The 14,193-nt window shown below is 44.0% G+C and overlaps 1 protein-coding gene across 3 annotated transcripts in view; it reads right to left on the reverse strand.

Moving 5' to 3' along the window:
- Nucleotides 1–14,193, reverse strand: part of Ube2d1 (ubiquitin conjugating enzyme E2 D1) — a 31,970-nt gene that overhangs the window by 2,109 nt on the left and 15,668 nt on the right. For 2 of the 3 annotated variants that reach the window (XM_021205094.1, XM_029542675.1), the window contains exons 2-6: nt 7,051–7,114; nt 6,927–6,958; nt 4,417–4,494; nt 2,914–3,019; nt 224–317 (exon numbers count right to left, since the gene is read on the reverse strand). In XM_021205094.1, the coding sequence (XP_021060753.1) occupies nt 224–317; nt 2,914–3,019; nt 4,417–4,494; nt 6,927–6,958; nt 7,051–7,114 (374 nt within the window). Of the gene's footprint in view, nt 1–223; nt 318–2,913; nt 3,020–4,416; nt 4,495–6,926; nt 6,959–7,050; nt 7,115–11,365; nt 11,369–14,193 lie in introns of all 3 variants that reach the window. The other variant, XM_029542676.1, reaches the window with a different exon arrangement.

A 14,193-nucleotide genomic window follows, 5' to 3' on the forward strand; every position in this document is an offset into this window, starting at 1 on the left:
GGAAATGCACACACACACACACACACACACAGGTGGAAATGCACACACACACAGGTGGAAAAGCACACACACAGGTGGAAATGCACACACACACAGGTGGAAATGCACACACACACACACACAGGTGGAAATGCACACACACAGGAAGTACACACACACAGGAAATGCACACACACAGGTGGAAATGCACGCACACAGGAAGTGCACAGCAGCAAACACTTACTTTTCTTTGTCTGATTTATAGATCTGTGCAATATCTGGTACTAAGGGATCGTCTGGATTGGGATCACACAGCAGCGAGCATATGGACAACAAGACTAGATTGGAGAGAGAACATCCCATTAGGCGCTGCCACTTCTGCATTGTAAGAGGTGTACAGCTGAGCATGACAGTACTGGATGTAAAGAACAATGAAAGGGAGAGGAACAGAGTGTGGCGGGAGTGTGGCTCAGTGACAGGTGGCTTGAGAAGCTGGAGGTCCTAGCCAGAAAAACCAACCCAAACCTAACCAACCAACCAAAAAACCAGTCCATCTGTTCCCCTCCCCACCCCCAAAAAATAACCAAAAACCTAGCACTGCAAAAATAAAAAACTCACCTGGGGGTTACATTTTATATTAACTTCAGTTGATAGGTAAATATCATATTTAAATTTATTTATTTCTATTTCATGTGCATTGGTGTTTTGCCTGCATGTCTGTCAGATCACTCCTTAAGTGATCCTATTCTGCATGGAACGAGTCTGAAGCCATTTGCATCCTCAGAGGAAAGTTTCCTAGAAGCTAACAATACTCATTTTTTTTTTTAAATTAATTTTGTTAATTTATTTTATGTATGTGAGTACACTGTTGCTGTCTTCAGACACACCAGAAGAGGGCATCGGATCCCATTACAGATGGTTGTGAGCCACCATGTGGTTGCTGGAATTTGAACTCAGGACCTCTGGAAGAGGAGTCAGTGCTCTTAACCGCTGAGCCATCTCTCCAGCTCCCTAATTAGTTCTTATAGAAAGCCACGGCATCAGCAAATAGGCACTGAACACCTTGCATTCTGTCATTTCCTTAAGTGATATGAGCCCTTTAAGGATGGAGCTGTTTTGTGACACCATTTCAAGAAAAACTGTAACAATCTGAGTCACTACAGACAGAATCTTTTCTTTGCTCACTTTTAGGTGAGTACATTGCTGAAAGATATTCTGAAAGGTTGCTACATAAGCCATTTTAGGTCAGAAAAATGACCACTTATAAAGTAATCTACTGGAAGACCTCTCTCTGGCTTTACCCAAGACTTGAAACAGTTACGTCTGTGAAACTTGCTTCTGGTAAAAAAAAAAAAAAAAAAAAAAGTATCCCTTCTAAGAACAAGCTATAGCGCTGAGCTACAGCTCAGCTGATAGCTTGCCTATCATACAGAGGGCCCAGGGTTCCATCTCTAGCATCTAATAAAGCCAGGCATGGAGGTTCATGCCTGTTTCTTAGCACCCAGGAAGTAGAGACGAAGAATCTGAGTTCCAAGCCTCATGAAACCTGCAAGGTAAAGCTATCTTGGATGTTAAAAAAAAACAAAAAACCAAAAAACGGAAAACATGGTGGTTACTCCAGGGGTAGAGGTGTGTAACCCGAGCAGCCCCTTCCAGCTGCCAGGTTCTGTTCTATTAGAGAGAAAAGACCCAAAAAATTGCTGGCACAGTCTACGATATTGGCTGATGGAACAAATTGGTATCTTAAGGATTTGTGAGTGCAGCTGACAGTTTAACAAAACCTCTGAAGGACAAGCACCAGTGTGGATCAGCAGAGGTCAGGTGCCACTCATGGTGATGCTAACGGTTATTCAAGCTAGAGAGTCGTGCTATCAGCACAGCATCACTTTGCAGTACAAAATATACCTTTCCTCTTAAAAAATATTTTATTTATTTTTATGTATATATGTGTGTGTGTGTGTGTGTGTGTGTGTGTGTGTGTGTGAGTACACTGTAGTGGTCGTCAGATACACGAGAAGAGGGCGTCAGATTCCATTGCAGATGGTTGTGATCCACCATGTGGTTGCTGGGAATTGAACTCAGGACCTCTGGAGGATCAGTCAGTGTTCTTAACCACTGAGCCACCTCTCCAGCTCTTAAAAAATTTTTTTTATTTTTGTTTATTCTAGACAGGGTTTCTCTGTGTAGCTTTGGCTGTCCTGGAACTCACTTTGTAGACCAGCCTGACCTTGAACTCACAGATTCACCTACCTCTGCCTCCTGAATGCTGGGATTTAAAGGCATGCACCACCCCTGATTGGCTTAATGGCTTATTTTATCAGCCAGTCCTGGAGTTGCACTTTTTATTTCTAATAGACACTTTAATATATGGGACAAATCCCCAAATCTTTTTGCCACTCCCCCCACCCAGACATCCAAAATGTTTTCACTGACATTGCTCTTGCTTTTCTTGTAAAGACAGAAGTGCAACTATCAACAGGCTTACTACTAGAAAATCCCTAACTCTAGCAATTTTTACAGATTTGTTTTCCATTTTTAATTATGTATAGGCTAGAAGATTGGGTCTCCTGGAGTTGGAGTTACAGGTCATGTGAGCTGCCCAACTCTGGCGCTGGGAACGCTAACTCGGGTCCTTTGGAAGAGCAGTATGCCCCTGTACTTCATTGAGCCTTCTCACCAGCCTTTAGTTCCAGTATTTTAAATCTCTGGTTTCATTTAGACTTGCCCATCCATTCATTTTCTCCTGTCCCCACCTGAACTCCAACGTTACTGAAAGCCAGAGTGACTAAAGAGTTCCTAGAAAAAGCAGTTATCAAAACAAGAAAGCATAGCAGGCTGAGGTAGTTTTGTTTGTTTGTCCGATTTTGTTTGTTTGTTTCGACGCTGGTCCCAGTCCTTGCTATGCCTATTTTTAAATGTGAAAAACAAAATTACCTTTTGATACAGTCAAAGCGGGCGACCACTGGGACCTCAGGATGTCAAGACAAATACTCCCGTTACTGTTTATATTTGGGTGGTAGATTTTTGTTGTGAAAGCAATCTAAAGATAAAACGGAACAAAAAGGGTGTTGGTTGCCATAAATAGGAACAAACAGAACCGATCCACTCAAGGGTAAAAGGCGCTCATCTTTACACAGCTTTGGAACCGACGTGCATCCACGCAGCTCAGCCCCTGGGAATCTGAAGGAGACCAACTCAGCTTAACCTCCTTTTCTCCTCCAGCTGTTGGGAAGTGTCTGGGGTGTGGTAAGGAAGTCTGCAGTAGCTGGTATGGCGGGCCGAGTGACACCTGGACCAGTTACTATGGCTTTCATCACACCTCAAAACATTTCTCTTAACCTGAATGTCCGTGATACCCAGGACACCTGGATCTATAAAAGGACAGAGAACCTGTCAGGGCGGAAGTGGGATGCCTCAGTTTATCACCTGTTCTTGGTGAACCACAGAGAATCCGAGTCTTGACAAGAGCTGCCGTTATGTGACGTCATCCGGATGATTTTTAAGCTGGGTGTTTTTTTAAAGCGCTATAATTACTTCCCTGGTGGCATATAAGTTCCTTCCCTTCCTTCACACTTCCACCACTTGCCTCTTCTTTGGACTTTAAACCTCAGAAAACGTGTTTTCATCCCCTTCTGCCCTTCAGTGTCCCCATTGTGATTCCCATCGTGAGGGGACGTGATGGAGTTCAATGTACATTACTTAAGTGTAGCCTATAGTTATAAAAAAAATGATCCACGCTATGGCCAGCTAGGCACTGGCAACTGAGGTCTCCCCACCCCCATTCAGGGGGGCCCTTGGGGGTGGATGGCTTGGGAAGTGCAGAATGGTTTTACCAAGGGAACGAACCTAGGGCAGACAGCTGCTTGTTGATCCCCATGGGGGTGGGGACACAGCCATTGCACAGCCAGCCATAGCATGATGATTTTTTTTTAAATAAGTACACACTACACTTAAGAAAGCTAGGTCTCCTTTGGAAAGGTAACACTGTGGACGGAAAAGCCTGCCTTTCTGACTGTAAAAACATTCCGAACGACTCATCTCTCACAAGGAGGGAAAACTCAGGAGCCTAGCAGGCCTAGGAAAATAGCTGACTAAGAAAGAGCATTCTAGGGCTCAGTGGTTAGGAGTACTGGCTACTCCAGCTGAGGACCTGGGTTCAATTCTCTGTACCCACACGGCAGCTCACACCTGTTCTGTAACTCCAGTGCCGGGGGATCCGACACCCTCATACAGACATACGTGTAAGCAAAAACACCAATGCACATAAAATAAATTAGAAGAGAGGAGGGAGAGGAGGCAGCAGAGGAGTACTTTAGACCTGGAGGTCACACAAAGGGGCATGCACTCGCTCACCCTCCCAGGGTCCGTGGTGTCATAAGACTACCTCTAGACAGTCAAAATCCCTGCTATGGGACACATGAGTCACAGGATAAATACCTTTGGTGGTTTAAAGGGATAGTCTGTCGGAAAGTGGACAGTGAGGAAGAAGACTCCACCTTGATAGGCGCTGTCAGGCTGAAATGACACGAGAGGGCGCATCAGACTCTGGCCACGGCACGTACTCAACCCCTCTGAATGGTACCCCGGGCGTTAACAGTACGAAGGATTTGCATCTTCTTCACAATTCCACCAGTATCAGCTTGTAAAAAAAACACGTGATCCTTGCACCATGAGTTGGAGGAGTTTATATGGAGAACAGGCTCTTTCCCAGGTATGAAGTTACCCACGGTGCCCACCAAGTTTAAAGGGAAGCAGATGCGCATGCGCACATCGGTACTTTAACCAGACAGATCATGGGTCGAGGCCTGCGGGGAGGAGGGAGGGTTCTCTAGAGCAGTCATTGCTGGTTTTAGAAGGTTACAACTAATATTTACCTTTTTTATTTCCAAATAGTAAGTTCTAATGTCCACACAGGTACCACCAAAGGGAAAGAGTAAGAGGGTTAAGTGGGTACCATTGTATAATTTACCTCAATATTCATTTGCAAGTAAGTACTTTATATTATAGAAGATAAAACTCCAAAACCAAGCTGGATGAATTCAGTATTCATGATATGTTGAATTACGAATCAACTTTAGCAAGGCCCTGCCTAATGGTGTGTGTGTGTGTGTGCGTGTGTGTGTGTGTGTGTGTGTGTGTGACTGTGTACATGTGTATATATGTATGTGTGCGTATATGTGTATATGCATGTGTTATGTATGTGTGTATATGTACATGTGTATATATGTATGTGTGTACATGTGTGTATATGCATGTGTTATGTGTGACTGTGTACATGTGTATATATGTATATCTGTGCATATGTGTGTATATGCATTTGTTATGTATGTGTGTATATGTACATGTGTGCATATGTGTGTATATGCATGTGTATATGTGTGTATGTATATGCATTTGTACATGTGTCTACATGAAATTTATGTATACAAAAGAGAAAGATTAAGGGAAAAAAAAATAGTAGCAAAATATATTCCAAATTCTACTTTTTATAATTTATGTATATGAGTACATATATATACATATTTTATGTGTATGACTATGATATCTTCATGCACACCAGAAGAAGACATCAGATCCCATTACAGATGGTTGTGAGCCACCATCTGTGACTGGCAATTGAACTCAAGACCTTTGGAGGAATAGCCAGTGAGTGCTCTTAACCGCTGAGCCATCTCTCCAACCCCCTCAGATTGTACTTTAATTCCTCCATATTTACTGGAGTGCATCATGGGTAATAAAAACAGGTCTGTCATTCTTTCAGTCCTTAAAATTCTACATAAAGATTAGAGGGTTATATTGTCTAATTATTCTCACTATATTGTTTAATTCTGGTTCATTAAACATTAAAAAAAAACGAATGTAAACAAATGACAAAGACAAGCGTGGTCCGCACGAACTGTGGAGTGACATTATAGAAGATGGTGGGGCAGGTCTACGCTGCTGCAATAAGAGAGGCATGCAAAACAACATCACAGCTGCTTGCTACACGTGATTCACCTGAGAAGTGCCTCGGAGGCCACATCTCTGATGGGGAGGCACATGATGGGGCTTTGAAGGTTCATGCAGACAGTGAACACTGAGCCAGAAAGAACTACGTTCTTATTGAAAGCTGTTAGGTAAATAGGCTGTGCTCTCGCTTCTTAACTTAATAGGCTAATTTAGTCATTTAGGATCATTCCTCGGGGGCTCTGCTTTGAAATTCAGCATCTTTTTTTCTTTTTTCCAGTTTGGATTATAGGGCAAATGATTTAAAACTCGATGACTGAGTACATAAAGCATCCCGGGAGGAGTGTGTAAGGCCACTCAGGGAGGACACTGCTAGTGTGTTCTCACCGGGCGCCTGCTCTTTCAGAATTAGCATTTTGTTCATGGAAAGGCAAAGCCCATTTCACTGCCATCACTGCTCCTTGGGTGGGGAAAGAAATATAGGCCAGTGACAAAACAGTCGTCTGCGGTTTAAGGCAAAGAGGCCAACTCAAAAGGCGGCAGAGATCACCCCACAGCAGGACTCCATCACTCCAAGTCGAGAGTCATGTCATGACCTACAGCAAACTGATGCTTGCCAGATAGAGCAATTCCACTCCTGGGTCAGACTTATTTCAAACCTCTGAGAACTGTGGATGTGTGAGGAAGACTCCACCTCCTTTAAAAACAACTGATGCTGTATTAAGAACTAACAAGGCCAACACACAGACTGCTTGCACAGAGAGTGTGACCTTGCTATGTAATGAGGCAATATTAGCACGGTAAATAGCGCTGTGACCCAGTAGGTATTTGCCAGGCATCCTTTAGGAAATCGCTGCAAACCCTCAAACAGGTTTTGCTTCCTGAGTGATTCAGAGGACGAGAATATTTATCCTGAGTCACGAACATCTCCTCACAGGCCAAAAGGCAAGAGTGCAGAACAAGCCACGGGGGGTTAATCCACACGCGTGAGTTGTACTTACGGGCCCCATGATGGTCGCTTGCCAGTGGAACACTGAAACACAGAGGAACAGGAGTCACTTACAGTTGCTCAAAGCCATGCTTTCAAATCAACAGTAGCAAAACCCAGCAATAGAGTAAACTTACAGTCATCTCCCACAGGTCCTGCTGAGCAGTGGGCAGGTGGATCACGCTGTAAATCACTTAATTCCTGAAGGAAAGCGGAAACACGTGCAGTTAATCCTTCCATTTCCAGGGAAACAGGCAAGAAGACACAGACTAGCAACTTCTCTTTAAATCATTTTAGCTTGATTCTATTCACCATGGACTCTGACATTATGGGTAGAAACATGAAGTCATATTAAACCGCTTTATGAGAGAGCCCCAGCCTCTGAAAGGATGAAGCAGAATAAAAAGTGTTTTCCTTTAAGATCCCGACTATGTTCTCATGCAGGATCATATGTCTTTGCTATGCAGATGATACGAACAAGCAGGTCCCAGTGGCACAGTAACTTTAACTCCCCAGGTTTCGTTTCCAGCCCCAAACAAACAAGGTCCATCTTCCAGAAAGTTACAGTCCAATGAGGGGAAGGGAGCGCTTGGGACCATGGGTACTTAAGGAATGACTGAAGGAGCCAAGGATCTGTGTACAGAGAGGAGGTGGGTTGGGAGACAGAAATGGCTCAGTCCACAAAATGCTTGCTGCATAACCGGGAGGACCTGAGTTCAATACCCAGCACCCGTGTAAAAATTTGCAGGCAGTGATGCAAGCCTGTAATTCCAGCACTGCTGGGAGAGAGAGGCTGGAGGATCCTCGGGATTTGCTGGCCAGCCAGCCTGGTTGGACCGGAAAGTTCCGGGTTCAGTGAAGACCCTATCTCAAGAAGAACTTGGAAAGCAACTGAGAAACACACTGGACACCAGTCAACATCTGGCCTCCAAATGCCCCCCACCATGTGTACTGGAAACCGCAAACACACATGTACATACACAATGTATCAACACAGAGTAGGAAAGTAATCAGGTCATGTTCTGAAACCTACGGTATTGATCCACGGCTCTTTCTTTAGCCTCAAGGCACTGAAGGGAAGGCAAATAGACAAAGCCCCCTCTTTTCAGGCTGTCCAGCCCTGCCCCCCTCTTTCAGGCTGTCCAGCCCTGCCCCAGAAATCCCAAATATAAGTGGTTCCATAGCTTCGGGGAGGTCACTTAACCATCCTAACCTTATATGGAAAAGAACTGGTCTTTCTTAAATAAGAAAGATATGAATTCAGTATTAAGTACCACATACTGGAAAGAAGGCTTGGGGAAACTGCTCTTACAAAAGACCTGAGTTCAAGGGGCTGGAGGGATGGCTCAGCGGTAGGAGCACTGACTTCCAGAGGTCCTGAGTTCAATTCCCAGCATCCACATGGTGGCTCACAACCATCTGTAATGGGATCTGATACCCTCTTCTGGTGTGTCTGAAGATAGCTACAGTGTACTCATATACGTAAAATAAATCCATCTTTAAAAAAAAAAAAAAAGACCTGAGTTCATTTACCAGCACTCACACAACAGCTCACACACAAACACCACCAGTTAATACAGCTCCAGGGGCTCCAATGCCCTCTTCTGGCCTCCACAGGCAGCCACATTCACACACATACACACACTCACGCACGTAATTAAAGATGAATCTTAAAGGCAAAACAGTATCAAAGACCATATGTGGCTAGGGATGTAGCTTGGATGGGGGGCGGGGGCAGAGTATTTGCCTAACAGTGAAAGCCCCAGCCTCCATCTTTACCACCACACAAAAAGATTATACCTGAAGAACCCGGTTTAGTATGGAAGAACAAAAGGCAATGCAGCTGAGCCATAGGGGATAAACGGAAGTTAGCACTGATGGGGGAAGTGTGAGAGATGAGCCTGGGAATATAAGTTGAAGACAGGAAGCACAACATACCCCCTGAGGAGCACAGAGCATTTTACTGAGTGCACTGAAGTTGGGTGGGTAGGAGGAGGGAAGGGTCTGGTCAGGTTAGGGGATGGAGGAGAATCTGACAAAAACATACTACATGAGACTCTCAAAGAACAAAAGGAAGTGTTGCTCCTATTTAAAGGGCCCTGCGATGTCAGAGATGAGGCAGAAGGATGGCAATCTGGAAGACTAGTTACCGGCCACAGGACAAGTAGGGGGTTAAACTCAGTGGTGGGGCTCTAAGACCTGTGGTTCTGACCCAGGACATTCTAGGGGCTTCCCTACCCCGGGACGTATTAGAACAAAGTAAGGCCGCCAAACGCGATCTGGAACAATGTCTTGCGGAGGCAGCTCAGGGGTCTTTGATCCCTGTCATCCTCAGAGGTAGGTTCTATATGATCTGCAAACCCGGACCGTCCAACTTCTCACCTCCTAGTTTTAATGGATGTGCAAAGATTTGCTGAGGTAGGGACCTCCAGAAGACAAGTGGTGAGGAAAATGGCCACATTGTATCTGATCCCTGTGATAACAAGTCTGTAGAAAGACAGGCAAACAAACTGCACATTTCATCCACTCCTAAATGCCCCCAATGCCCCCCAATGCCCCCAACTGTGGACCATTGTCTTTGTGCACCCAATAATCAAAGATACTACCAACCATGTGTCTAAAATTCAGGAATACTAAAACCAGAAAGATGGCAGCTCGGAGCTGTAGTGCAACATTGCCACACCTTCTGACATGTGCTCACATCAGTTCAGTGTTCTGATAAAGGCAAGGATGTGACCTGAGGCATGGCTGCAAGCCCAGGGTCTTCCTTCTGAGCCGTGCCCCTTCAATGCTACTTTCATTTTGTTATTCCCCACCCCACCCCATCCCTGCCCCCATATAAACAAGACTGAACTAACTAACGCAGCTCCTGTGTTGCTCCATGTACGGGTTAACTAATGGGAGACACCAGTCTTCCGAGATCCCCCCCTGTGTCTACAAGCAAGGCTTTAACATTTAAGCCTGGGTACCACCCCTCACCTGGGGAATGACTTTTGCTTTCCAGGTTTCAATTTTCTTTTGTACAATGCAGCAGCATCACTATTTCATCTACAGTTTCCATGACAACCACAGGACAGAATACAGGTCAAGTGTGCAGCAGGGTCTTCCCAGCCCAGGACAGCCATTGTGATAAATGTTGAGACAAGATGGAAGTAGTTCTTGCCAATTCTCTTGGAGTAGGAGACAAGGGTTTCAACAGTGTGAAAAAGTGGGAGAGGAGCTGTTCTCAGTTACAGCCAATTGTGGAACTGCCTTCTATTGGTTTCTCTAATTTGGGATTTGGGAAACACTTCTAAAACTACTTGTGGAATCTTCTAAACATTAGTGTATCCAAACCTTTTTTTCTTTTTTTTTTAAAGATAAAGTATCAGTATGTAACCCTACCTAGCCTGGAACTCATTAAGGAGACCAGATTGGCTTGGAACTCACAGAGATCAGCCAACACGCCTAACTCTAAACATAATGTAAACAGGACTTGCATGAACTCATTTTAACTGGTCAATCAGAAAAATGCAAGTTCTAACTGTGGCTTAAAAACTATTAATGATCTGCACATACACATTTGCATCATGATAACATGCTAAGAGTAAACCAGGTATAGATGCAAATGCACCCTAATTACTTTTGTTTATTAACAAGACAAGCCAAAAACCACATGGCAGCTGCAATTGCTTTGAACCCTATTCAAATCTCAAATGTCACGCTGTTCTTCAAATCTCTTTAAAACATTACGTTTACAAGAAATCTTATTCTCATTTCATTCTATGTTATATATATATGCGTACACTGTCGCTGTCTTTAGACACATCAGAAGAGGGCATCAGATCCCATTACAGATGGTTGTGAGCCACCATGTGGTTGCTGGAAATTGAACTCAGGACCTCTGGAAGAGCAGAGTCATCGCTCCAGCCCTCGTTATTACTATTTTTTTTAAGTCCTGATTCCACTTCCTCTCTGGAAGAGGGAGGGTGATGGATGAAAGCATAAATCGACAAACTTAAGAAGTGAACTCTGTAAGGGCCAGGTTCTTAAGGTATCTGTGATGAGCTCATCCACCATAAGGGAAAACGAGCTGACAGAACATCAAATAGCCTTAAATATGTCCTGCTAGGCGGTCAGGGAAATATGCAACCACAGCCACGGTGTACAGTTCGGGCAGAATGAGCAACAGACAACAAGGGTGCGAGACACACGTTCCTCCCTCACCTACAAAAGTACAGATCTTAAGTGCAAAAAGAGAGCAACGAGGTGTCTTAGGAAATTCTGAGATGACCTCATGAGGCGAAAATATAACGCTGTGACTATGCAGTCTATAAAAAACGCATCCAAGCATATCAGCACCTACATTGGTCCTTAAGTCAGCTCAGCATCAGTCAACGTGGTTGTAGGGGACACAGGGAGTCAAGGGTCGCTGAGTGATATGCTCTTTCCAAACTCCCTTACAATCCTTACTTTCTCTGCAGTAAGTAAGATCCCTACACATTTATTCCTGTTGGATCATATATTTCATCAAATAAATATTTCAAAAAAATAGTTCAGTGAGATAACTCAAGTTTAACCACCTAAATGACTCAGCTACTGAATCACTGCAAAGAGACGTTTAACGTGTGTCTGAAGCTTCCATAATAACTCGAGCCATCTTGCCTTAGCCTCCTTTCTTTTATGCAGCAATCTTAAATGCAGCAATGGTATTCCTGTGTCGTATCTGTGTGATGGTGGATTTTCACCTAAACTTTTCATCAGAGAATTATACCAAACCCATTTCACTTGCATTTATCAACTGGGGCACAGTTTTACATGAATATGAAAGTAAAATACCAACTTCTATACATACAGGAAGACGTTGCCTGTTGCTTATTAATCTCCTTGAATAGCCTGCAATGCTAGTCACTGAGTGGTCAGTGTTAACTTTAGTGTATCATTCATATGTAGTTGGTATTTTTACTTTCATAACTATCTTAGTAGGTCAATAGAGAAATACCTAAATTTGACATACAGACTTCACTTCTGTTCTAAAAGGAATTGTCACAGATAGATACCCTGTGAGTGTGATGGAAAATGAAAGTTTGGGAGTGTTAACAAAAAAAACAAAAACAAAAACCACAAATGACTTAGTGACGTAACAAGATGGCCAGCAAGATGGCTCGGAAAGGGAAGGCTCTTGAACTGCAGCCAAGCCTGATGATCTGAGTTCAATGCCTGGGAACTCCATGGTGGAAAGAGAGAACTGCGTCATGCTAACTGTCCCTGACTCCCATCCCCATCCCACACAGAATAATGATAGTGAGTTAAATAAACTTTAAAACAACAGTGATAACACGTTAGGGTTAAGCTGTCTCTCCACTTCTAATCTTTCGTTCTTGAAGAGCTGACACTGCATCATACACTTTGCTCAAGAGCACAGAGTCCTCATGTGAGCTGACGGCACTGTAAATTCTACCTACACCGCAGTCTTCTGGTGCCTGATGGAACACTCCGGCTTTAGGCAGACCTCTTCCTAGCCGTGTGCAGCCGAAAGAGCTCGGAGTACTCGAGTCCAATCGTTTTACAGCTCACGATGGCATCTACACGTGTGCATGAAAGCAAAGCAGTGTCTTGTGAGGACAACAAAACACGCAATGGGTGGAACACCAGCCAGACCAAGACCTGAACCAAACCATTGTCAACAGATGAGAATACTCCCATTCACAGCTCAACTGCGACTGAGCATGCGGCTCGGTGGGGGGAGGGGCTCGGCTGGGGAGGGGTGGATGTTGAAAGACAACTTTGGGGAAGGCTACTTGGTAATGACTATGACATTGGAAAATGCATTTGGTCCTCTGCCCAGTAACTTACCTCATACAAATCACCGCGCACACACACACACACACACACACACACACACACACAGAGGATATTTGGCATAGCATCATGCCTAAGTACAAAATACTGACAGCAACCACTGATCCACCAATAAGGGGATGGCTTACAAACCACACACCGTGAAATCCTGGCAGCCATAGAAAAGAACACAGATCCCACAAGCTTAGAAGGATGCTGAGCAAAGGTTACACAGCATTCAAAGAGAGTACACTATTTATTACGGTCTCTGCTATTACAGTATTTACTACAGTCCGTGCTATTACAGTATTTACTACAGTCCGTGCTACCACAGCCTCCAGATGTGTACACTACACACACACATAAAGCAAGAGACTGAAAACACACATGCAACTCTGAACGACGCATATCCTTAGAGTATTCTGCTACTTCTACCGTGCCTTCCTGCTTGAGAGAGGGTGTTGCCACATGACCCAGGCTGGCCTGGAACTCATATAGACCCAATTCTCCATAATTCTCCTGCCTCAGCCAGCTCTTTGTACAATTTTAAAAAGATGGAATGGAACTGCTTTTCTTTTCCTTTCTTTTTTTATAAAAAAAAAAACAAAAAAACAAAAACAAACCTCTCTATATACATTACAAGTGTTTTCTCTTTTTATTAATATCTTCTGATATGACCAGGAAAAATCAAGTGACTGTCATCAACTGTAGGGTAGTTACACAAAAGACCGGGCAAGCAAATCCAGGGATCCCAGACAGCTGGATCCTAGAACAAGAAAAGGGCCAAGTGGGAGAGCTGAGGAAGCCGAGTGTCCTTCCTAAGCTATGCTCCTCTGAAAGTAGATGCATTGGTTTACATAAGCTGTGGGCATCAGGAGAAGAATGTGTACCAACTTCCTATATTGTATTGAAATCTTTCTGGACTATTAAAAATATTTCATATTAACTAACGGATGTTGTGGGTGTTGAACCCAGGTCTTGTGTAACCTGGGCAACCACTGAGCTAAACCCTCAAAGGCCATTATTTTTAAAAGTTTATTTTATATTTGTGTGTGTGTGTGTGTGTGTGTGTGTGTGTGTGTGTGTGTGTGTTTGTATGGGGGGACGTAGGCACATGAAAGAAAGCATGAGATCCTTTGGAAATGGAACCACAGAACGTTGTCAGCTGCCACGTGGGTGCTAGAAACCAAGCCTGGGTCCTCTGTAAGAGCAGCAAGTCCTCTTAACCCCCAGCCGTCTCCGCAGCCTTACTTTTAGAAGTAAAAGCTTTGGAGCCAAATCTGCTGACCTTTACTAGTAGCTGTGGAGCCCTAAGAACGTAATACCCCTCCAAGTCCCAAGTGCACAGCCTGTAATGTGGAGATATCCCTGATGACCTTGAACTCTTCGGAGTTCAAAAAAAGCACAGTGCTTAGAGTTGGGCACCTGTAACAGATTCTTCTTCTTTTTTTTTTTTTTTT

Source organism: Mus pahari, chromosome 9 (genome assembly GCF_900095145.1).
Source record: "Mus pahari chromosome 9, PAHARI_EIJ_v1.1, whole genome shotgun sequence".
Taxonomy (NCBI): domain Eukaryota; kingdom Metazoa; phylum Chordata; class Mammalia; order Rodentia; family Muridae; genus Mus; species Mus pahari.